Raw genomic sequence first — 25,979 nt, 5'->3', positions numbered from 1 at the left:
AAAAAGCTAGGCCACAAGGTGGAGTTGGAAGTGTGGTCCCTACCTACTTCCAGTGCTTGAAACTAAAAACCGAACAGGAAGGTCCTTTCTGCCTGATCCAAAAAGCAGCGACGAGATCTGACACCGAGGCTGGGACCACAGAACCAAGCAAGGAGGGTGACTCAAGAATACTCGCTGGTAACTTTAGGCGTGCTGGTTCAGACTGTCGCTGGGACAATTTCTGAGGTAGTGTCAAAAAAGCAGGATCATAACAGTCACTCTGCCAGCCACGAGATTTGAACCAGGACCCGTGCTGTCGCAGGTACAGAGGTCGAACTTACAAAGCCACACACCACCCGGGTTCAGGCGAAATTCTCAAAACCTCCAGGTTGTAGGCTTGCATGTTCTCGCCATGTTTGCATGATACATCCTTCCCTCACACCCTGTACTTCCTGAAACAGGTTCCAGGTTCCCTGGATAATAATGCATAATAATCAACTTTAATTAACCGTTTTCTTCCAGGTTCTGCAGAATAGTAATAAAAAAAACATGTTGGATTTTTTTGGCAGCAAATTATGTTTTATTGTGCAATACTACTGTTTAACAACAGATCTATACTCTGCACGTTGTATGTTATGGAGTGATGAAAGCTAACTCAATATTAAGTTCTAGTATGGTAAGGAGATACGACTTGTTAATATGTGGAAAATGTTACCTACACATGATCAACTTAAAAGTGTTTAAAGAGAAAACTTTTTTTAAAAAAAACATACTTAATGACCACACGTATTAACCATTTTGCTGGATTACTATAAGTTATGCACATTTAACACCGTGTTATAGCAACTCTATACATAACAGTTAAACGTTTACGTATAAAAGACAGATTACTAGTCTGTGATCTTTCAGTGGTTAACTGCTAACTGTTTTAATGGGTCTTTCCGTCCTAATTTATTAAACCAATAAAATTTAATTTATTATTATTCATTGTATATATTTAATAAATTAATTGCTATTTGATATCATTTCGCAAACTGCATCTGTGGCGAATCAGAACAGCTAAAATTCCCAGCCTAAAATTAATCAAATTACTCTTTCGTTTTATTCCCATAACTGGGTAAAATGAATTCAACAGACAATAGTGCCACTTGCTGTGAAAACCGAGGAAGACAACCGCGGTTTTTGCAGAAGATGAACAGCGGAGTCTTAATGTTTCCTAAATCCGGATTGTAAAATATCGTTTTATGGTTTTATGGCGTGAATTGTGCGCAAATTGTGGTTTTATAGCCGATGAAATATTTTAGAATAGTGGCTATTCCAGAATATTATTCCTGCACCTAATGTAACACCAGCTACAGTATAGATGTACTGTAGCTCTTCCGTGCCGCTCCAGCCCAGAAATACAGGTTAGGCGCAGCTGTAATAGTGCGGACTTCCTGTTCATTCCCCTTTTAATGTAATTAAATATCTCTAACCCCAAGGCACTAATAGTCAGAAACAGATGAAACACTGGAAGCAAACAAAAAAAGTTTTACACAAAAAGCAGATTAAGTTGTTTGGGGTAGGATGTCCGTAAGATACCTGCTTTTTGTCTTTATCTGCTATCTGGTGGGGACAGTTGTCTACACGAGATAGCAAAATTAGTTTCCACTCGACAGAAGCACCCTAACCCCCCCCCCCCCCCCCCCAACACACACACATACACACATACACACACACACGCACGCACGCACGCACACACACACACACAAATCGCAGGTTTAAACTTTCACTAAACCCCTCCCATTGCAGTTAAACACGATCGCTATATATAACACGTGTGATATAATTGCTAGTTTGCTAGTCACCGATTATAAGTCGATTTACCTTTTATTAAGTTACCGTTTGGTTTTATTTGTCATTATTTTGTCATCGGGGCTTATAATGTGGAGACGCCACCCGCAGCTATATAGCGGTGGCCGCATAGCCCAGTGCAGCCTTTCATTAGACTAATGAGAGATCGTACTGTTTAGTAGTATTTCGCTAGAGCGGCATGTGCTTGTCGGAAACGGCAACAGAAATCGTAAAATGCGTTAGCCATTGATCTGCGTGTGAAATTTACTGGGAGCCTAATGGGACCGCTGGTTTGGGATGAGTTAGAGCAGTTCTTTATATATATATATATATAATAATTTCTTGATGCTTGACTCCTGACGTGGTCCCTCCCCCCCGAGTTTGTGGGGAAGGAGGACCTCTCCTCTTACTCAATGCCTTCTTTTGGGATCAGTCTGACCCTCAACGCGCAACTTTCACAAGGTGAGCACTGCGACTCCTTATAATAAACTTAGCGATCTCATTTCGGGTTAAAGGAGGATATCTTTAAAGACAAAACTGTACATTGCATTTATTTTTATTTTTTTGCTGTAATGTGTTAATGTGTTTGGATACGGCGTAGCTAATATCCTAAAGGTTTTAAATGCCAAATAACTAACTGAACAGTGTTGTTCACGACTCAATATTCATTTGAAAATCACAATTTAGAAAAAAAAATCATACTGTATTTGTTTTCCATCAGCCTTTATTAAACATGACTTGGGACATAATTTCTAAGGCTATTACATACTACTACGTTTTAAATGATGTTTATGTTAAATACATGTGTTTATGTTAGATGCGTGTCTGATATAGTACAACTGGCTGTAGACTCAGCCTTTTTCTTGAATAGGTGAAGTTTAGGTATTTTAAAGAAATATCGCCGCTGGGACCCATTTAATTTGATTTTCTTTCTTTTTTTTGGGGGGCGGGAGTTGTGTGGCTCTTTGTAATTAACATATACTTCCATACACATAACATAAATCAAAAAGAATGTTGTCATTGCGATTCCAATAAAATGTATACTTTATTTGTCTGTTTACTGCAGCATAGTCTACTACGGTGCAATGAAAAAGGATCCGATGTTTTATCTGGTCGTTTTTTGTAAACTAATCATTATTCACTATTAGTATAACTTACCACTTGTTTCTGCAGTGTGTTTGTGTGGATATTCCATGAATTATGGGACTGTCTAGCGGCACAGGAGCCCGAAAGTGTAGCTCGCAGAACAGCTGAGTGAAAAGGTTGCTTGTAATACCTACATGGTGACAAAATGTTCCTTAGGTCTTGGGCAAATGGGCTTGGTGAGCGCTAACATAAGGCCCGCTTCTATACAGTTGAAAGGGCACAGGAGGAAACAGCTGGCTAAATAAATATTGGCGGTAGAGCTTGTGTTATGGCATAAATTAATAATGCACTTCTTTATTTATCTCATGAATGAACCGTTTTGTGGACTTAAGTGAGTTAAGTTTGCCATCTACTGGCTTGAAGCAGGACCTAAAAATACTTATGAAGTCTGCCGTTAAAAATCTGACTGGGATGCCGATTTGTGACCTCAGTTATGCCAAATCTGACGTAAAGTGGAAGGGTTATATGTGGTTGACAAATCTGGTGCTCTTCTGAATGTAATTTAAGGGTTCCATCTTTGAGATCTGTGAATGTAGGGCATTGAGAAATGTAACGGTACATTCAGTCCCGTATGAATCATTAAACAATTTATATACTGTGAATCAGGGGGAATTTGTGCAAGTACTCTGTATAAATGGGTGTTTATTACTTGGGTTGGTCTCCTCGGTTGTGTCCCATCCTATAATCCACATAAATATGTGCCTGGTCTGTTGTTTTACATATATAGTATATATTCTTTGTAAGCCAACTAACTTTATTAGTTTTCCGTGATGCCAATAATAAAATAACTCCGGTATTTCATACATTTATTATTATTTTTTTTATTGTACACGCTTATTTTAATACATTTTTTTTTTTCATTTCCACTGTAGAATCGTGTGTAATATCTTCAGTGTGGTGGGTTGGATACCAGCCACAGCTCTGAATGGTTGCCGTTTGTACGTCCTAAGTTGGCATGAATTTCCTTTGGAAATTCTCTACGGTGCCCTTTGAAGGATGCAGGTGTTCCCTCAGGGTTGTTGTCATGTCATGTGATTTCTGGGATGGTCTTCAGGTTTGTTATATACCGACACTGGGGGATGGATGACGAAGTGATAACTTTCTGGAATTTGTGTGCAGTTCCTGAATTATGTATATACAGTAGGTTTTTTCATTCTCTTTGTAATGCAGAGTCCGTGTGTTCTGCTCTGTGTACCTCTTCCTTTGCTCTAAGTGCTGCCTCTGGGTTGTGTAACTTTAAATTGCCCATAGTGAGTGAATGTTTCAGGTAATTTTAGCACCCTCCAACAAAATGGCACCCTGCCCACTTTGTTGTCTTTTTTTTGGAGGTGGGGGGGGGGGGATACATTGTAGATGATCGTGAGCCCAATTACTGAAGATGTAATTTCCTTGCAGTGCCATATGGATGAGTGGAACATAATGCTTAAAGGGAATAGAAAGCATACTGAAAGTCAACAGCTGTAAAAAGATAGTATCTGTCACTAGACCAAGGCCTATTTGCCAGCACTGAGTACCACGTGCTGCCGTGGACAGGCCTCAGGCCTTCCTCAGGATAGGGGAATGGGCAGGAGAAGGGCTAACCATATGATGGGGGAGGAACACATCCTACGCGTAAGAGGATATCACCGCCTGGAAACATCTCCTGGTGCTTTCTAAGATGCTTTGTCCCAAGGTTTATTTCAGTAAAGGAGCTTGGATTATGCTGTTAATGCCTAGCTGTTCTGCCGAACTGAAATTATAACCAGGAACCCACTAGTGTGAGTGTGAGGGATTTCTTTGCTTTGTATGATTCTACAGGGCTATAGTGTACAACCTAATCTTGAGTGTTATTTAATTTGTTGACAAATCAGGGCAGCATTTACATTCCTTTAGTTATCAGACCCTGTTGTCCTCTACCTGTGAGATTTCATTATTGAACCACAATGATAACTGGGATGGTATTATTTTTCTTCTTGATGGCAGTTCTTCATGGTGGAAGGGCTTTGGTGCAGTGGCTGAGGAATATAATGGAATCTAAACACCTTCTTCCATTGATCGACTTGTTACTGCATGGCAAAATTGCTTATTCTTTAAGGTGCGTAACGGATATTTCTGCAGTTTTGTAGCAGTTCACTATGAAGATCACTCTAAATGTGCCTTTGGACAAAGCAATCCAGTTCACTTTTTGGCTGTTTTAATCAATCTGTTTGGACAACAACTGAATGTAATGGACCCTTATGAAATTATGTTTGAATTTTCATCATGTTTAACTAATATCAGGAGCCCGATTATTGTCAAGATACTGCCCATGATGACTGTAGTGTTCAAGGGCTATTCAGTTAGTTGAAATGGAATTGAAAACCAGCTTCAAGGCAGAAAGTCTGACGTTACCATTGGTCGGCGGCAAGGGGGCCAGCGATGGAGGCGGTGTAAGAGAAAGCTCAGGGGATGGTATGGTCCGTTCTATGATTAGGAACCAGGCGGTTAGCCAGTCAAAACTGCCCAATTACAGAGCGGTGAGTTCACCACGCACGGACACACTGAGACCTCTTTGTGAGTGCCAAGGTGGTGTGAGGGTGACGATGAAACGCCGAGAGCTGGCTTCAATGAGCACTGTGTGGATGGACTGGAGTGAACCCACTTCTTGCACCAGTGGGAAAATATCTCCAACTCGGCCTTCAAATGCCAAGCTAAAAAGCTTTCAAACTGGGCTCCAATGAATACCTTGTCTTGATTGAAAGCAAGTGGCACCCTGTTTGCTTCCAGCTGCCATTTCCAAATCAGTGTCGCATCATTTCAGCCGCAGGATGCAGTCTAATGTGTTAAGCTATGAATCGGAACGTGAAAGCGGTAGAGCTTCAGAATGGGTACCACCCTCATACAAGTCGCGTAAATCCACCGCTACGTTTCCATGCTTACTGCTTGTCTAAACAAATGTAAGCCTGCTCCATGATGTGGCAGTCCCCCTGCTCTCTGTTTCAGTCATAAAACATCCTTGTGTTCCAGGTATTTCATCAGGCAATGAGCTTTCTTTATTCGTATTTTTTACGATTAATCACAAAACCAAGGTTTTTTAGTGCGACTGAAAAAAGCAAAGACATTTATATCAATTTATAATTAATTTTATAACATTTTTTCTAAGGAGGCAGGTTAAGACTCATGCATGTGATTGTAAGGTTGCTGGTTCAAATCCCATCGCTGGCAGAGTGATGTCACAATTGAGCCCTTTAGCAAGGCCCTTAACCACAATTGCTCCAGGGATACTGGCTAAGTCTTCTCTCTGGAATGTGCGCTTTAATGGAAAGGGTAGGATAGGGCAAGATGGGACTGGGTAGGGTAGGACAGGACTGGGCAGGATGGCAGAACAGGGTAGGACAGGACAAAGTAGGACAAAACAGCTCAGGACAAAAGATGCTCTATGGAAATAGGCTGCAGGGAGGCCTTATTGTCGTTAGGCTAATTAATAATGTCTGTCACATTACAACCAGATTACAACTGACAGCACGTCATTTTAGGCACATGCAATGCAGTGCATTTAGCTATTAAATTAATTAATTAAATTAAGTCCCGACACCAGAATTTCCTTTTATGGTATACTAAACATGTACTGCATTGCATTTTTGAATGCATCAGAATGAATTAAATTACTTAGAAAGTAAATCCAATAGTATTTTAATGGTCTAATGTTTAATTGTGATAATGAAAAATGTAAAATAGAGTGGGACTAGTGTTAGACGGGGTTAATAAATCTCTACTGTATGGAACACAGGGGTGCATGGAAAGCAAGGGAATTTCACAGCTAATTTTATATTGTTAAGTGTAAATACCTCATGCAAGAATGCAACGTGCTGTTATCTGTTATCTTTTTTTTTCTCCTGGCACACGTGCAGCGCACATGTTAAGCAAGACACGCGCGTAACTGGATCCTTGGAGTAGCCCCACCTTAATGACGGAGATGTGCTGTTCTGGGGCCTCAGTTTGCACTGCCAAGGGACCGTGTGCTAATGTGCACGCTGGTGATGTCAGCCTATAAACACATGGATGGACCACAGATGCCAAAGCATGACGGACTATAGCTGTGTGCTGTGTGTCTCTGCGCTGCCTTGGCGTGGCGATGTAAACAGGGTACCGGTGGCACGAATCGAGGCACGAACCGAGGTACGAATCGAGGTATGAATCGAGGTACGCTTACGGCGGCTGAATGCAACACACTGTGCTCTGCTGGGTGTAAATGATGATAGGCATTAATCGGCGAGAAATGAACACGACCGCATTGTTAATCATCCTGAAGTCCAGCTAGAGTCCAGCTCCTTTTAAAGAGCGAGCCGCGATTGTTCGTTTCTCGGGGTACACGGGCAGCCAGAAAACTGTCAGGCGTGCGCAGTGAAAAACAATGTCGTATCTGTTTGGCTCGGCTGAGCCCATTTTGAATCCTCTCCAGCCTTTAGCACAAGTGTGAACACTTACTCCTTGTGAAAGGCATTGTTCTCTGCGATGCTTTTTGTTTCAGGTGTGATGAAGGCGATGGCAACGGAGGCTGTTTAAAGTGCGTTTTGTATGTTTCGATGGGGAGCAGTATGCGGACGGCACTGCTCCCGCACACCTGCCCTGTGCTGCCTGGGATTATCCCCCTAAGGTGGATGCATGATTAAATGATTAGTACTTCATGAGAAATACTCCTTTCTACACGAGTATACTATGTAATGGAATGGTGATACTTCATTCATACCCATGGGGAAATGGGGAGTGTCTGTTTCACCTACCCCATCTTTCTCTCTGTGGGACATGCAGACACACAAGTGAGAGGGTCGCAGTACGTAGGTCAGCCGGGATCCCCAGAGCAATCAGGAATTATGGGCCTTACTCAAGATAAGCGGAGGGGCTCTGAACTGGCATCTTTCCACCATGGGCACACCACAGACTTAACGCACACCGCCCCCTTTATTAACCAATCACATAGCTGCGACATCCTTAGATTCATATTCAACAACAGCCTGAGCTGTATGCTGTTACTGAGTTTTTCTCTCTTCCAGGTTTAGGCTTCAGGCCAGCGCCTGCTCAGCTGCATTGCAGTTTAACCTGCCTAATGTCTGCCCAGCGCATCCCCATTCCTCTGCTCATCAGAAATCTCTTCTTACTTCTGTAATTCCCTGCAAGCTGTTACCAGCTTATGTTCCTGTGCATTGCAGCTGGTATTTCTGTCAGCTTAAGCAGTGACTAATAAGCGCCTGTCGTCTTCTGGGCTCTTTTGGCTGGTGCCCATGTGTCTGATTGATGCAAAATACAAGCTTTTACATTGGAATTTAATATCTGTATCGATTTCCCCTCTTGGTGGTCCAAGGGTGATGACTGAGACTCGCTGAAATTTTGCAGCAGCGAAAGTGGGAGGTGGAGTTTCTGGAGCCTTGAGTTTCGGAGCTTGCATCATTACTTTTTGACTTGTGATTGTTTACCAGTTCTGCAGAAATGAACTGGGATTTGTTCACTAAGGAGTGAACTTCTGTAAAAGTGTTGTTGGCCTACAGGTAAGAGATCTTCTAGCTGACAGAAATAATCTGGAAACAGATTTTTGCTCACATCTTCCTCAGTGATTTCTTAGGCTGATATACAGTTACTGCGATGGGCTGGTCCCGCATCCTGGGTTGTTTCCGGACCCCCCGCGACCCAGTAGGATAAGCGGTTTGGAAAATGGATGGATGGATGGATGGATATACAGTTACGGTAACTGCACTAGAACATTCACACAAGAATTTGAAACACAAATATGGGATGCATTTTTTTATGGGAGGAGTCTTATTTTCTTCAGTGAACCATTGGAGTTACTCTGTAACCAAGCACTAGAGACAAAGTGTCATAGGATCCTGTGTGTCTCAGAGGACTGGACTAAACTGTGGGAGTGAAAGAGACCAAATTCTCGGACAAATTGTAACACAGAGAAACACTATAGTGAGCCATTACAGAAAAAAGTTGATGTTTGTCAAATATATCAATACAAAATGTATATCTGTACATCAGGTTTGCCTCACCCTACAGAGCTTTGGGGCTGCCCATAATTTAACACACCTGATACAGACAATCAGTCCCTTCAGTAATATCTCAGTATTAGAGTTAACTTAGCTTCAACATAGCTGAGTCTAATACTGAGATGCTACTGAAGAGCCTGATTATTAGTATCAGGTGTGTCAAATTAGGGTTGTACCCAAACTCTGTTGGGTGGTAGATGTCTAGGGGCAGGGCTGGGCAGCGTTGCCATATATACCTACCTGTAAACTGCAATGTGCTACTGTAGGTGAATACTTAATGTGGATTTTAACAATGAAAAAAAGTTGAGTATTGCATTATGGATAATTAAATGGAAATGGTTGCATGTCAGATGTAGATTTTTTACTCATCTATCCATCTTGTAACTATCTTTACCTGGTCAGGATGTCAGTGGGCTTAGGACACACTGCTGGGGGACACGCTGGATGGGATGGATGGCAGACTGTCACAGGGCACACATGCCCCCCAGCAGTCATAATTTACAGGCAGATCAGAGACACCAGATGCACTAACTGCATGTCTGCAAACCATTGTAACCAGAAGAAACCAGCCCAACACAGGGAGAGCATGCACACAATCCGCACACAGACCGGCCCTTTCTGGATAAGACCCCCTACCCTGGAGGTCCGAGACAACAGTGCTCCCCACCTAACCGCCATGCCACCTGATGTGGAGTTGGACATTCTTAAGAATATGTCTAACTCAGGCACTTAATCATCATCCCCACTGAATGATTCCCATGAAGCAGTAGGGATGGTTATGTTTGACGTTTTCCTTTACTGTAACATATAAAATAGCAGGTTTGCTTTCAAGATCTGATTTATTGCCTAAAACGTAGGCACTATCTTTCCGTTGTCCATAGCAACTTATCCGGGGTTGGGTTTTGGTGAGGCTGCCATCTAACCAAGGAAGTACTGGAAACAAAGAAGGAAACTGACTGGAACGCCGGTCTGTTACATCGCAGACACACCCGTACACACTAAGGGAAATCTAAAGATCCCATTTCACCTGACAGCATGTTTTTTGACCTGAGGGAGGCAGCCTGCGGAAATACTGTCAGATCACATGAGTCTTATATCGGGCAACCGGGTTCTCATCCACCACCCTGTGAATGTCAGGTCACTTCTGCAGCAGTAATAATGCTACTGAAATATCAGTGTACAACTGTTTGTAAAACTGTTAGTAAGAATAGTCCCACGTCAATATCAAACCTCACAAGATTACTTGTCCTTATACCACAGCTTTAGTAAATACTATTCTCTTATTGGTCCAGCAGCGGGTTGCACCAACTTATTGTTCGATCATAAGGTTGGGAGTCAAGTGCATGTAAAAACTAGCTAGTTTGAAGCTAGTGCCTCGCTCTTTGTTGTACTGTGGAGGGTGACGTGGATGCTGATTATTTTCATATCACTGCACAGATGCTTCCATCAGCCTAAAAACAGTTATGTATTAATGTATTCTAATGTTTTGTTAAACATGTTGATATAAAAACCTGTTTTTACTCATAAATAAGTAGTCATTCCTATCAGCATAATTTTCCATGGTTTTCAAAACGCAAGTTTGTTGATGCTTTCTATCATAATTTGACAGACCTACTGCTTCCAGTGTCCAGACATTCTGTGCTTTTAGGACGTTTTAACAGCACATTGGAACGTTATTCAATGCCAATTGAAATGATTTTCTTCTGGAAAAAATTAACCGTGACCATTTATTCTATTTTTTTTTTTTTGTTCGTTAGCCGTGTTATAAGTGGGATGAACCAATTTGGGCTGCTTTACATCAAGTTGTCGTTGATTATTTTCATAAACCCCACACATTGCAGTGGCTTACCTCTTGCATAACCCCATGTCATAGGTAGAGGTTTTAAAAATAAGAATTTTAACTTTGCTGCCTTTGGAATATCTGCACAGATCCGAACCCTAACCCACAACAAGTAGGGCAGGTCAACTCAAGATACAAAATACCTTAAACAACTGAATCCATTGTTCCCCCAAAAAGACGCAGGTACATGACATTTAATACGGTTTTACATCCTGTTATGGAAAATCTTGGCTTGATAAAACAGCTGTTTCTAATTTAGGTATTTCTTAGTGTGCCTAATTATTAAGCAGGGATTTTAAGAAATACAGTTGCACTGCATTCAGTTTTAACGTGCCTGTTTTGGATTTATAATGCCTTAAATTTAGATGTACTATTTTTTATTTGGATCATAGAAAAGTGGAAAAATACTAACAATATTACTTCTTGGAAGTATTTGTGGGGCACAGCATTAAGCAATCATTTTATTAAGCATTTATAATTCCGAGATTCCTGTTTCCAAATGTTTCACATAATCATTTAAATCTACAGAACATCTACCTTTAATACATACGGATCTTGTTTACACATAAAATACACCATGTTTACTCAAAATGGAAGACAAAAAGGTATTTTCAGGCCTCCTATGTTCATTTTTACAACCCTTACAAGGTCTTTAATGGGGTTTTTTCTCCAAGCTGGGACCTTGGACATCTGCTTGACAAATCTAGCCTGGCTCCAGCTAGAGCATCTTCACAACCTCAATTGCTTTGTCTCTGAAGATTGAGCAGGAAATGATAGTTAAATGCTCACTTCTTCCGTAACAAAGAATAAAGATTTACACGAGTCAAACTGAAGTGAGAGGGGATGACAGTAAGAAGGGGGGGAAACAAATTGATTGTATTCATTCCCACAGTTGCAGATTCAGAACAACAGACTTGCCAGGAGTGACAAAGCAACGCAGCCTCTTGTGAAATTAGGGCTGAGTTCAGTGGCTTTGATGCCAAAGAATCGAGAACTCGGGCCAGATCCGAAGGAGGCGATGTGTCGTTTTCTCACAGAATGCTGCTATCACGCATGAAGCAATGCAAGCCGAATGACCCATCTACCTGTTTTTGTTACTCTGTGACCGTCTGTGTTGCTTTAGCACTGCCGCGCTTTATTGGAGAATGATGGGAGTTCAGCAAATACGAGGTCAGAGGTCAAAATGATCATGGAGTCTGTCAGTGTTAGTAAGGGATGGTACCAGACTTTTTTTGTTCGTTTTTTTTGTCCTGCTCTTTCCTTACACAAGAGTCCGTATGACCTTTCGGAACAGCAGAGCTGCCTGGGGTTGCAGTGAATTCTGTGCCTTCTCACAGTAAGCATGGCTAATATGAGCTGATTTCCAGGACAGATTTTCTTAAAAGAACCACAGTACTGTAAGCTTTGCTGCAATACATGGCTTTGGGGAGAAGGACCCAAGTGCAGGCTGATAATATTCCTAACATTATTATGCATTGTAATGAAAACACCAGTGAGGTTACTTTTCAACTATGTAGTTTTGAAGCAATTATACTAAAGACATTGGAATCTGTTCCAACTATATGTTGTCATGAAGCACATTTATTTATTTATTTTATTGGTACTGGGCTGTAGCATTTTAAGAGCAGAGCTGATTTTAAATACTTACAGGCTTTCAAAAAAATAAATAAAAAGGTTTAAAGCCTCGATGTGCAGCTTGCGTGTTACCTGAATGCTGCAGGTTTAAGTCCCATTCAGGGCTTTTCTGTGTCTAGCTAGGCTGACTTTTGGGTACAGTCTCAGCATGTTGATAGCGACAGTGAATAGCTGTGCTTGTGACTGATCCGTAATAAGTGCAGATCTCAGTTATTACACCGTGCTTATGTGTCAGGCGACCTCTCTGTCAAACGGTCGATGCGTGCATCCCGCCAGACTCATCGATAGCCTGTTTAAGCAAATTCATTGACTGTTTACTTTAGCCACCTCTGAAGTTCTGACCTAATTTAACGAGAATTATTTGTGTTAAGCAAACAACGTTTTGTCATAATATTGGAATGACTGACAAAATCACAGACAGCCAACTTGCTCAATCTTCTCCGCTGTGACTCCTAAAGATCTGATGTGTGTGTTTCTCTGTGGGATCGGATACTGTTCCTTTGATCAGAAGGTCGCTGGGGCAAATCCCACACTCTACAAAGTGATTTCACCATTGGGCTCTTGAGCCAGGCCCTTAACCCTGGTTTCTCCAGGGACTGACTAATTCTGCTTTCTCAACTGCATGCCACTTTGGATGGGTCTGCTAAACATATGTGCCCCTATTAGTTGTTTTTACATTCGCTGTACCTCCTGAAGTCCACAAGCCACTATCTATGAACATGTTTGCTTGCAAACTGATTTTTTCATTAGTTCCAATAAAACTTGTCCTTCTCACTTTTTTGAAATAGAAAAAAATATCTCTGGAACAAAACGTGCAAAGTCAGCGTTTTGTGTCCCAGGTGGATTGCGTCCCCCCAGGTGTCAGTGGGAGTGGCCTGTTGACCTGACACGGCAATTTGGGAATTGTTTACAGCATGTTTTGTCGCTAAGAGCATCTGGCAGCTGTTTGGGACCCGTTGAGGAGTGACATTTCCCTCAGCAGATATTCAAGGAGCTGCAGCTGCTCCTGTGCTTAAAAAACACAGGACGTGTGAATACGTTCACTTCCGTCTTTTACCTATTTCCCTCCGCAGGAAGTTCGGGCTGCAGGAAGCTTGGCTTTTCAGGTGTGTGTGAGCAACTGTAGCGTGCGAAGACGGAGAGAAAACAGCCTATCTCTGCAGCACGTTTTAAACAGCAGCCCTGCCGTTAACCCCTTAAGTCCTTAAGGTGATAACACTGCACTTATACTGCACAGCCATTTTATGTCCTAATAGTTTACACCATTTGAGAAATGCCAGTGAACTATAGTGCCTTATTCCCTGAGCGTCTAACTCGATGGAGGACTCCTGTTTGACAAAGACTTGTTAAAGCTGCCGCCATTGGGCAGGGGGGACAGATTATAAACTCCTACAGCAGTAACAGCTGCCATAAAGTAACCCTGGGGGAGACTGATTTTTAATACTGCTAATCTGTGCAGTCACCTCCTAGTCCCTCTGCCTAATGTTGCATGTCAGTGTGTTGATAAAAGGGCTGAGACTGCATCGTTCCAACTGCATGGTGACCAGGATGCAGCAACCCCCACCCCCAGTAAACCCCCCCCCCCCTTCCACCCTGGACTTGCTGCATCAGTTTTTGGGGAGATTCTGTCAGCGTGTGCCGAATCTCTCTCAAGAGGGAAGGGCACCTCACCTTGTCTTACTGGGAGTTGGGATCTCCCTGTTCACGTAATTAGCATTTGTAGGCTTGAGGGGGAGGGGGAGAGAGAGAGAGAGAGAGAGAGAGAGGGAGGCAGGACAAGGGATACTCTGCAGCGCCCGCCAATGTGCTGACTGCAGAAGCATTACCTGGCAGACTGTGCCAGTGCGTCAGCATTCTGCTCAGAAATGAATGAAAAATCAATCAGGGCGACTGCAGCGTTAAGCCCCCAAATCCAAATCCAACCTAGTTTGTGCATGGCTCTCCACACAACTCTCGAACCCGGCGCGAACACTTCTTAAGATGGTAAGTCACTCGTTTTTGCCCGTAAATGGATGCTGGTTTGAAAAGGGGGGGGGGGGGGGGGCGGGAGGGATGGTGCCTTATTTGGGACACGGCGTGCTGCGAGGTGTAGTGTGCAAAGTTTGCCTGGCTTTTAAAAGTGGCTCAAGGAGCATGTCGTTACTTTATCAGTGTGATTATCATCATTTAGGGTTTCAGAGCGTCTGGCCCCAAGGCTGTATCTGGGCCATAAGCACGTCAGTTCAGATATCCGCCAAACGGCGCGATGTCTCTGATAAGTACCACGCCGCTATTTTCAGCAGCGTTCTGCTTTCTGGGCCATTTCTCCAGCCGTTTCTCCAGGTTTTTCCTGTCTGTGTTGAAGTGTCGCACCGACACTGAAGGGCACTGACGGAACTGCATCAGTTTCCAGTTGGTTCAAGGAGGCTGCCGCAGATTATAAATGTCAGGATGTGCGGAGGTGGGGGGTTCATTTGGGGGGGGGGGGGAGCGCGTAGGTGTTGCTGTAGTAAATTGTGCCCCATATGGACATCATAGACGACATGGTCTCGTCCCCCGGGGGGCTTTATACTTTTAATGAGGGCATTCCTTGGAGCCAAAACGACGCAGTCAGAATTCTTTTATCAACACCCCCTCTTTTTTTTTTTTAGTGAACAGGTCCCCTGGTGCTATAACAATGAACCCATTGCTGCTCTTCGCCTTCATTTCCCTGGGCCTGGCCGAAAGCGTCGACCACACAAACGGCGACAGCGAGCACTACAAGCCCATCTACATCTCAGGTAGGAGAAGGTGGAGAGCGGCAGGCTCCTGCCGCTGGTGGAGCCCCTCTGTGGCATGTGTCACTCCGCGTCTCCCTGCTTCATGTCATCTTGCCACTCGACTACAGTTCTGGGCTGATAAGATTTGGGTCACGATTCCTTGGCCCTGTGTAATCTGTTTGGCTTTCATCTTGTTAAAAGGCAAGACTCTCCATTTGCATGTAAGGTGTCCTATGGGCCACGTGTTTAGCAGATTAGTGTTAAGTAATAAAACCACAACTTGAATAATTCATGAGTCTCGCACATCTGTGGTCATCACATGCATGGCCTGAGACTTAATTGTTAAATTTAGCAATTTATCTGCCGCCTTAATCTTCCTGGCCTAAGAAAAGCGTTTACATTGCTACTCACAAGCAGTGTCATACGTCATCGAGGGAGATTTTGAACGACAAGGTGAATCCAGTAATGATCACATGGTTCTGTTCCATGCCCTGATGGACTTCATTTGTGTATGTGTGTCATTCTTGACTGACGTGCTTTCTTTGAGAGAGAAAATGTAATGTTAGTCTGGCAGTATGTGTGCTTGTGTCCATTCTGCATTTTTAGAACCTTGATATATCAAGCTTTGAGTCCTATTTGAATCTATAGGTGCATTTTCTTCCCAAGAACTCAGCTTTACATCATGCATCTGATATCCCAGTGGGCTGCACTCCAATGTGGTTTTAACTTTCCAAGTGACACAAGGTTTTCCCAACAAACCAAATAATTGATTAAGTGAAGGACCTTTTGGGCAAACCTTCTCTCGTCTCCTCTTCTTGTTTTGAAAATGCTTGAAAAACAAAAATAAAACGTCAAAATAGCTCAATGTCTGTGGTTTCTCACTAAATTATAAAATTACATATTTCAGTAGCAAATGTCACTAAAGTCCAGATTTGGTCCTTGAATAACATCAGTCACTTATGTGTATACAGTATATCTATTATTTGATTTAGTAGAAAGATAAATGGATGCAGGAGGTATATTGGTTAGGTACCAGTATTTAGGTGTCTAAGTTACATAGATGAAAACAATAAGATATCAAGCCATATAAAACAATGAGACATAAATGGACAGGTCACACTTAATGTATCTAGTTACCAATTTGAGATGGAAGGTCACTGACAAGCAGTTTATCGCACCATAATATTATTGATAAAATTAGACAGCTAAAAACAAGGTCCGAAATTATATTTTGTGGAAAAAAAAATTACGATAACATCACAATAGAAATGTATTTGGTTATACTTACATTGTTCATTAGAAGAATGATAATATCATGTCAGACATTATTATGTGATGTAGTATGAATCAAACCAGCTCAAAAACAAATAATACTAATATTTGACCTTGAGGATTTGCTGCAAAGGCAGTAATCATGTCTGGAGTGTTTGGGGATGAACTGGTAAAAATATGAGGAATGTAAATATGTGGGGAAAAAAAACATGATAGCTCGTGATTTGATTAAGACAATTAACAGGTGCAGGGACCTGCCTAGGAGAAGGTTTAATGAAAGAGGGAGAAAACTAAGTCAGAGAGGTTCTAGAGAATGTTCTAGATCCAAGAGCTGAGCAGTATTCAGACTTGTGGGGAGGGGTGATGGGGTACAGGTGCAGTGAGTGGCTCACCCTGTCAGCTGCCTGCATGCCTCTGCGGCGCATTCAGTTCCATCACGCAAGCACAGGAAACACATTTAAGACGTTTCATTATTCGCTCAAATGTAGTCGTTAGGATAGTTAAGGATCTCTAAGAGAAAGACGGGCCGCGGTATTCAACACCGCACTTCATAATACTGTGGATTCCATGCTGTGTGATTCTTGACTGACATTGTGCAGTCTGAGAAATGGCAGCACAACTGAGCATGCCCAGGAGACGGTGGCAAGCCAGGAGCCTTACTCTTTAGTATTCAGATTTCTTGCGGTGTATGTGATGATTAAAAAGCAGCTTGAGTTATATTTTTCTTTTCTGCCACATGAAAAGGAAACGTCACATGCGGGTTATTCTAAAAGGTAAACGGCAGTGATTGTGACTGTCATCCGCAGCACGAGATATAGAATCGTAACAGTACACGTGGTGGCAGCTTAAACGGTTTAGTGAATCCCCACTCGGAGACGAAGCCTCTCTGCATCGCATCGCTTTAAGTCAGCTGTAGCTCTGCTGCTGCTCTCTCTGAATGCTGGACACATGAAATAGCTGCATGCGGAGGGGAAAGCGTCGGTCAGGTGCTTTGTGTGACTGCACACAATTGCTCTGGCGAAGTAGCAGGAGAACCACTGTAAACTGCTTGGGGGGGAAAAATCCACCCAAACTGCTGAGGCTTGCGAATCTTGCAGAAGAATTAACACGCTGTGTGGAGCTCTTTGAACCTTTCCTGTTCTTTACTGCGGTTCTTTATGATGGGCCTGTAGGTTTTGTGCTGCAAATGATTGAAATTAACATTAAGGGTCTTAAGTTTTAAATAAAGCTCTATGAGGGCTTTTAAGTAAGAGGTCAGATGTTGAAGGAGCCGCCTGTTGGTTTTATACCAGACTTTTTGTTGGCCTCTGTAAAAAAACAAAAAAAGAGCATCCAGCTGGGGAAATTTAAAGGTGCTTTACTTGATAAGCGTCCAAGTAAACGTCACGTCTCGCAAGCTGGAGTTAGCATTGTAATTTTGGAAATAACTGGCAACGTTGCGTTAAACATTCCAAGAACAGATGTGTAATTTAAGTTAACAAAGCAGAGTTTATTTAAAATAAGCCGGAGAAGCCTAAGAAATCGTACGTTTTAATCATTGTGGAGACCCAAGTGCTTGTAGAAGCTGAGGAGGATGGAAGCAAAGTTCTATGGAGCCACCGAGTTCATAACGTCTCCTGATGCATATTTTGCTTTATTATTTTTTTCCCAAGTGGGGTTTGCAATACAGCGCTTAAGTACAAAACCCCCCCAGAACGGTTACTGGAAGCACGTTTGACATGGGGGTCACAGTTGCTCGTGGACTGAGCTGAGATCTGCGGAGAATGATAGCAATGCTGTGAGAACAGGCCAGCTGTTTGACAGCCACATGCTCGGCTGAATGGTTGGAGGTGTGTTTTTCCATAAATGTAAATGCTCACTATGTGTTCCACTCGCTGAAGGCAGAGTCATAACTCAGGAAGATTATGATACAATGTCAAAGATTATGCTCTCGATGCACCAAATTAACATGTCAGGAGTTTGGCTAAAGCTCTCAGAGAGCTTGAACGCTTTATGTGGTTTATACTCCTTCGCTGCTTATTTTTACTTGCTGGCAATAAAATAAAAGATGATTTAGAACCTGTATACAGTTCATAAACAGTAGCTGGGTCTGTTTTAAGCTCCTTGAGGTGTTGACACGAAGTAGTTGTACTTCATGCAAGTACAATTACATATTAAATACGAAAACGCAACATCCTGTACAAATCTGTAAGTAAAGATCAGTCAGAAAGTAAATGTCCGACAGAAACTACACAAGTTTAAAAATAAGTCCTCTGCGTGTGAGTCATCCACTTTTCAACAGTTTTCAGCTGCGATTAAATAATTTACAAAAGAGGCCAGCTGACTTACATTTATACCAGAAATAAATCACTGGAGAAGCTAAATTTAATCAGCACTGAAGTGTCAGTGATAGTTCCCAAAGGAATATTTAAACTGTGATGTAAAAAAAATAAAAATAAAATATTTTGGCTTGCATTTTGGGTATTAAATTTAAATGGATGTACTTTATTGCACTGTCCTAGGGAAAGAAAAGTGCCTTTAAAATGTGGCAATATTATAGTTTACAGATAGTAAAGCTGCAACCTTCCGGTGGTCAGCACAGGGATCCAACTCCAGACTAGACAGTTATCGGTGAGGAAGAAAACCAGGGAATTATGACGAGCCTGGAATGAGCCTCTTTAAAGCTACCAGGTTGCTACTAGAATATGTGGAGTTTTTTTGTTTAGTCAGCATTTTTCACATTTCATATATTTTCTCCAAATCATGTACAGACAGTAATGCAGTTAAGACCGTCAGACATATGACAACTGTTACTTATGATCGGACTGCCATGAAGCCTATTATATTAATAATTCGGGTTAAATACAATGGTTCCTAATAACGAAAGCACGCACTATTTTGTGACGCTCGTGAAGACATTGCGCGGCTTCAGCGGTCCATAGGCTCTAGGGGCAGAACAGTACGTAGTTACTTTGATCATTAATGTATAATTATTATTATGTACTGAAATGTTGTTTTTATGACTTGCCTACAAAATCAACTTAAAGATGGACACAGGGAACGGATCTCATTTGTAACCTGGGGACCGCCTGTATTCAAATAACATTCAGACTGTGCATACACATGATTGATCTCCTGCTGTTATACATTAGAACCAACTGCATAGTTGTTTGTTGAAATCCCTGTAAGAAAATGCTATTGTACCTTTAAACAAGGTAATCAAAGTTTATGCATCAAATAAAAAGCCATATAAAAACCATAGGATTATAATTGTATACAGCATCTTAAAAAATGAATAAGCCACTAATAATCCCAATCAGAGGGTTTATAGCTGTGCGTTCTTGGCTTTTGTAAGGAGCATTCTGTACATATACGTAAATCGACCATAATCCTCGCGTATTACATTTCCAGAAAATGGGCCTCGTCTGTCTGTAGTGACGGAGCAGGCCAGAGTGGTCTCCCATCGCGGCAGCAACGCCACACTGCCGTGCAAATTCATGCGAGACCCTGCCCTGCCCCCCAACCCCAAGCTGCGGGTTAAGTGGACTAAGCTGACCTCGGACTACCTGAAAGAGATCGACGTCTTCGTGGCCATGGGCTACCACAAGAAGAGCTACGGAAGCTTCCACGGCCGCGTCCACCTGCAGGGGGCAGCAGAGGGCGACGCCTCACTGGTCATCACTGAGATCACGCTGGAGGACTATGGAAAATACAAGTGCGAGGTCATCGATGGACTGGAAGACAATACCGGAGTCGTGACACTGGATTTGCAAGGTACTTACCCTCTAGTTATTAATATCTCACACACTATAGACACTGTTTTGGTGTAATGTTTTACTTTATATGTACTTCGTATATAGTATTTAATATTCTTTCTGAAAGCCATATCGCATCATTTTGACCAGTTTTGTAGATATATATGTGCTGTATATGTATAACCAGACACCTAAAGCAGGGTGATTTAAAGCTGGGTTGTTTGAGACTAAATGTTAAAAAGCCAATAATAATACTTGAGGTTTCTTTCTCTGGCTGGCAGGACCGCTGTTGTTAGCCCAGAGTATGAGTGACGTCGGTGTTCTGACAGACGCCAAGCTAAGGCAAATTCCAGCAGTCTTATTTATTTTTATAATATTAATATCTCATCTGTCACACTGCTGCAATTTGGCGTTTCTCAAGCACTGGCAGTCAGTTTAAAGACGGGATTTTCACTGTCTAAATGTGATTCTCGTCAATTCGTTGTTATTCTTGATTGCGGCATGGGCTCTGACTTACTGCAGAGACATGGGTTTGCCGCCTGACAGGCCAGTGAACTTCATTACACTGCAAACCTTGGCTCATTTCCAGTCAGAAGAATCAATTCTACGGTGTGGGGTGGGGGGGGAAACAAATATTAAATACAGCTTATGTTTCTGATTTGTTAAAAACGTGCTTCTGAGTATGATAAGGCCTCCCGTGGGAAGCTGTGATGGACACACACTCGCAGTGAGCCGGTAAAAACCACCAGCTTGATTTACCAAACATACCATCAAGGTCCCTCCCGTCTCTCTGTTTGTCAGTCGTCTTCGATGATGACCTGAGCCCCCTTGGCAAAAAGTCCCCACTTTAACAAGCTTTCAATTGCTACAGTGTACTTTTATTTAGTGCATAATTAACAAATATCATCATACCGGCACATAACAAACATATGTGTGCCGTGTACAGCCCACATTTTCAGAGACGGCAGCTCACATTCTGCCTAGACTCTGTGTCTGTGGTACATGCTCTCTCTCTGGATTTATAGATTTACTTGTGTCAGTTATGAACAATTTGTTCTTTTTGAACAAATCTTTTAAATTAACAATCCTTTTGTTCGTTTCATTCACTGCCCGCTTTAGCTACCTTCGGTGTAATGTACAGACGACTGAAACAGTCAGCACTCCTAATATAATTTTAATGAACATAAAATGCATTAAACATCTGCATCCATATTTCAACTGCTTATGCTGGTCGGGGTTACAGGGTTAAGGATCTATAATTAGATTTAATAAATGTCAAACTTACAAATGTCAAACTGCAGTAAATTAAATTTCATTATTTTTATTGACATTAAATATTAGAAACAATCCCCCATTGAATATGTATATATGTATGAAGTTTCTGCTGCCTGTACCACCATCTACTATTTATGCACCTTTTGTTTCCGCTGGTAAACAAAGCATTTTGTAATTTTGTCGGAAATATATTTATTTAGCGCAAGAGAGCGTAATCCCACTGACATGATTATTACACGTACACAGAAGTTAACAGAAGTACATGTCCGCGACAATATAAATTCTGGATATTGGAGCAACTTTTGCATTTCTTTCAGGGATTGTTTTCCCTTACTTTCCACGCTTGGGCCGCTACAACCTGAACTTCCACGACGCCGAGAAAGCCTGCCGGGAGCAGGATGCCGCAGTGGCCTCTTTCGATCAGCTGTATGACGCCTGGAGAGGGGGTCTGGATTGGTGCAACGCGGGCTGGCTAAACGACGGTTCTGTACAGTACCCCATCACCCAACCCCGAGAACCCTGCGGAGGCAAAGACACCGTTCCGGGAGTGCGTAACTACGGCCTGCGGGACAAGGAGAAGAGTCACTATGACGTCTTCTGCTTCACGTCCAATTTCAAAGGTGACTCTTTTATTGTCCTAGTCTTATACACAAAGGGAGTCACTTTGTCAAAGTAGTTGTATTATAATTCTTTAGTGCCATGAAGTAGAAGTCAGTATGCTGTTTGGGTCTTCAGGAGTCCCAATGACATGCTCGTGGTCGTGTGTCCGTGATCCTTGCTGTTTGTCCTCGTTTAAGTAATTTTTAATTAACAAATTGGCTGGATAAAGTACCCAGAGCGGATTGTATGGTATATATGCATACGGACAGACACTGTTCACTCATGTCTTGCCCTGCCTAATGCCGACACTCAGGCTGACAGTTTTTTTTGTGTTTCTTCCTTAGACACTCCTACCCCTTAGTACAACCCAAGCAAAGCATAAGAAGTTTTTCTTCTCATCTTTTATAAAGAAGTGAAACTTCAAAATTATGCTAGATTCTGAAAATGAAATACCAGATCGTGAAAATGGTTTATATGACCAAACAAACATGGCCGAACGACCGCACTCGTGTGATTTCCTGTTCGTTAGCGTTCGCTAGGCACCCGAATGAATGTGCTTGTCCTCTTCCTCCTTTAGGGCGCTTCTACTACTTGATACACCCCACCAAGCTGACATACAGCGAAGCTGTGCAGGCGTGCCGGAAGGACGGCGCCGAGATCGCCAAGGTGGGACAGATGTACTCGGCATGGAAGCTGCTGGGCTATGACCGCTGCGACGCAGGCTGGCTGGCTGATGGGAGTGTGCGCTATCCCATCTCTCGCCCGCGGAGGCGTTGCAGTCCCACAGAGGCCGCGGTGCGCTACGTCGGCTTCCCTGACAAGAAGCAGAAGCTGTATGGCGTCTATTGCTTCAAGGCATCCAACTGAGTTGGGAGAGAAGACACACACACACACACATATATACACACACACACAATCGAGAACGGTTTTCACCTTATTAAAACAAAAGACAAAAATAATAAATATGTGGGAGTTACTCTTAAGTAGTACAAACACATTCAAACTGTGATTTTTTTTTTATTGTGCTAGACAAAACAAATTACAAAAGGATCACTTTCATACAATAACAAACGTTTTTTTGTAAGTTGAAACAAATGTTATCTCATTGTTAATCATTCACAAATATTTTAAATGTAATTTTATGTGGGAGTCTATAAAATAGCTTGTTAGCAGAGGTGGGTGGGCAAAAGGGAAAATTATTGCCGCCTCATTGCTATTACAATACTTTACCGTTAATTGGTTTGGCATGCGATAGCTTGAAAAGATTGTTGGGACTGATATAAAAAAACAAAACAGTAAAGCTTCTCAAAGTCTGATCTGATACTTTTAGCGTAGTCTTTTGTTTTGGAAAAGAAAGGCTAGAAATGGTAAATAAAATGCCCAGTGTTGATTCTTTTTGCACAAATATATACTATAGCACCATGCGATGGGTTGGCGCCCCACCCTCGGTTGTTCCCTGCCTTGCGCCCAGAGCCTCCGGGATCGGCTCTGGACCCCCCCCCCCCCCCCCCCGCCACCCTGAATATGACAAGCTTTTACAAAAAAAAAAAATCAATGTATGGATGTAAACTATGGCCTGATTAAGGATCAGTCATCAGATTGAATGTGCAGTTATTCCAGAGTGCAACATTAATTTTTACTGTTAGGTCTTTGGACTTGTTTGTAAACCAAGTACAATAAATACCAGACACATTTGCTCTCTTTGACCCATCATCTTTGCAGGGTGCTACATGGTATAATGTACTTTTATCGTATATTTGAGTATTTTGTCAGAAATATGGAATTATGTATGTGGACCAAACTGCCATTTTTCTTTAACCTTTGGGTGATCATACAACAAGCCGTAAACAATGTTGATTAGCTACGTGCATTTTTTAAATAGGATAACACAATACTACCATATTTCTTATATGTTTTAAGTAGTTAAACTATTAGATACAGGCAGTTCGTAACTTCTTACTTTCCTCAAATGATATATATTTTTTAAGTTTTTCCAGGGCTGTTTGACTCCCAGTATAGTTAAGATGCACTAAATGGTCACTAAAACAGTAATAAAGAAGAATTACTACTTAGCATTCAATAGCCATGTTCATAGTTGCTGGCCAAAGTTTCCCTGCCAGTCAGAACTTTGCGTCCGACGTGTAAACACATAAACGCCTGCCTCTAACTCTAGACCTCTGCACAGTGCTGTATTCACGAGCAACCTGTTGCTAACGAGTGATCTTACACGACCCAATGACTGCCAAGTACAACCGCGGCCTTTTCGTGCTGGCAGGGAAACTGGCACAAGAACATAGGAATGGGCTTCTCCGTTTCACTCGAGATCAGATAAAATCAGCTGAAGAGCCAATGTCCAAAACTCACTCCATGTTTTTGAGATGAGATACCAACGACCTAAAGAAGGCTTCCTCGTTGCAGTACTGGGGAAAAAAAACTTACTCAGTCCTCACGTAATCCAACAAGGAACTTATGCTAAATTACCAAGATTCACAATTCACGCGACGTGAGTTTTTGAAATTTGCCCTTCATTTGAGGATTTAAAATGTTTCATGTTCAGACCGTAAGCGACAGGAGTACTGCAGGGAACAGTTCAAGGGCCAGTTTAGCATTCCTCTCAGCGGTTTTGTCAATGGTCATTCATCAGCTTTAAAAGTAATGAAAAAGACAATGAGAATATATATAGCAAAGCATTCCTCCTTTATTTCTGTACACAAAAACAGAGGAGCACTTGCCCCCTTAAAAGTATCAAGTTAACTCTGAGTAGCTTTCCTGTAATATATAGCTATATATTTTTAATTTCTATGAAGGGAGTAACAATTATAGTGCAAAATTCTTACAAATTGTAAATTTACTCAGGGCAGTTACCACAAACAACTGCTGGACAGAGACAGTGTTATATAAAGTTAGCCTGGAAAATGTTATAATCCAATCAATACTTTATTGAACTTTTTAAATGTTATCTGTGCTTCAAAATACTGTGAATTACACAGTTTCAGTCTGATAAATTAACATTTCCCTCTTATTATTTTTTATTTAGTCACTACAAACGCAGACAGAATAGATCAGTGTTTGCTCTGTATCGAACCATTAGAATTGGATGAATGTCAGAGGCATTAAACACTAAAGACAATCCATGTTGTTACATTTTTCTTTTTTTTCTGCATTTGGTAATTATGTAAGCAGAGTTCAAATGACTTGTTCACTTGATTTTGTGACATATCCCAAAAAAACCGACGGCATAATGCCACAATGATGCAAAGTATTAACACCCCTCCCCCCTAAGTTTATATACATAAAACATACTCAACAGAAATACTGTTTGTATTTATGTAAAAATGTTTATGACCCAAAGCCAAGATTAAAATAAAACAATTGGAAAAGAGCAACTGGTTTTTCATTAGTCGTCTTGGAAAACAAATGTTTTTACGCTGTAATTTTCCCGCCTTTGGTTCCCTGCAGCTCATGCACAAGCTGACCAATGCAGAATGACTGAGGAGGTGATGCACGTAGCCGAGCACCTGTCTGGATTGTTAGCCAGTGCAGGAACTCGACAATCCATTGAGAAATGTGCTACAAGCATTGTTCACTTACCCAAAAATAGAAATGTCAGTTTGATTTTGTAGAGTTCTGGATAACCAGGTACATAAACCTGCTGTGTACAATACGGCTGATGTGTTACTGGCTTCAACATCAATTCTGTGTAACAGATTTACCCCAGAACCAATCATTGGGGATCTGGGGTTACGGAATTTTCAGGTTATTTTTTTTATCAAATGCATGGAGCTGAAAACTAACAAGCCATTGTAACAATGGGATAACTAAGTTATGCTTGTTGTCTCTCAGATGGCTAGAAATTTGGTCAGTAATACATTCATCATGGTCTTTCCATGCTACCTGTGTAAACTATAGAAAAATGTGACAGGTA

At 41.8% G+C, this 25,979-nt stretch overlaps 1 protein-coding gene across 4 annotated transcripts; it reads left to right on the top strand.

Moving 5' to 3' along the window:
* The first annotated feature begins 282 nt into the window (after positions 1-282).
* LOC125745942 (hyaluronan and proteoglycan link protein 1-like) lies at positions 283-25,436 on the top strand. 4 transcript variants are annotated; one of them, XM_049019271.1, is made up of 5 exons: positions 283-301; positions 15,066-15,194; positions 19,836-20,198; positions 21,772-22,074; positions 22,632-25,436. In XM_049019271.1, exons 2-5 carry the CDS (start codon positions 15,092-15,094, stop codon positions 22,919-22,921), a joined length of 1,059 nt encoding a protein of 352 aa, XP_048875228.1. In that variant the 5' UTR covers positions 283-301; positions 15,066-15,091; the 3' UTR covers positions 22,922-25,436. The 4 variants fall into 4 exon arrangements, with proteins under 4 accessions (XP_048875228.1, XP_048875225.1, XP_048875227.1 ...); XM_049019268.1 differs by lacking the exon at positions 283-301 and adding an exon at positions 2,134-2,274; XM_049019270.1 differs by lacking the exon at positions 283-301 and adding an exon at positions 7,095-7,119.
* Positions 25,437-25,979: the final 543 nt, after the last annotated feature.

The sequence above is a fragment of the Brienomyrus brachyistius genome, chromosome 7 (assembly GCF_023856365.1).
Source record: "Brienomyrus brachyistius isolate T26 chromosome 7, BBRACH_0.4, whole genome shotgun sequence".
Lineage (NCBI taxonomy): Eukaryota > Metazoa > Chordata > Actinopteri > Osteoglossiformes > Mormyridae > Brienomyrus > Brienomyrus brachyistius.
The sequence above is the reverse complement of the archived record's forward strand: the minus strand, read 5'-3'. Positions and strand labels throughout refer to the sequence as shown.

What these genes read in the sequence shown, in the direction of transcription:
- LOC125745942 (XM_049019268.1), top strand. Translation starts at nt 2,226, where the DNA reads ATGCCTTCTTTTGGGATCAGTCTGACCCTCAACGCGCAACTTTCACAA. An exon ending in CAACGCGCAACTTTCACAAG is followed by an intron (nt 2,275 to 15,065) that starts GTGAGCACTGCG and finishes TTTTTTTTTTAG; the next exon opens with TGAACAGGTCCCCTGGTGCT. An exon ending in CGTGACACTGGATTTGCAAG is followed by an intron (nt 20,199 to 21,771) that starts GTACTTACCCTC and finishes CATTTCTTTCAG; the next exon opens with GGATTGTTTTCCCTTACTTT.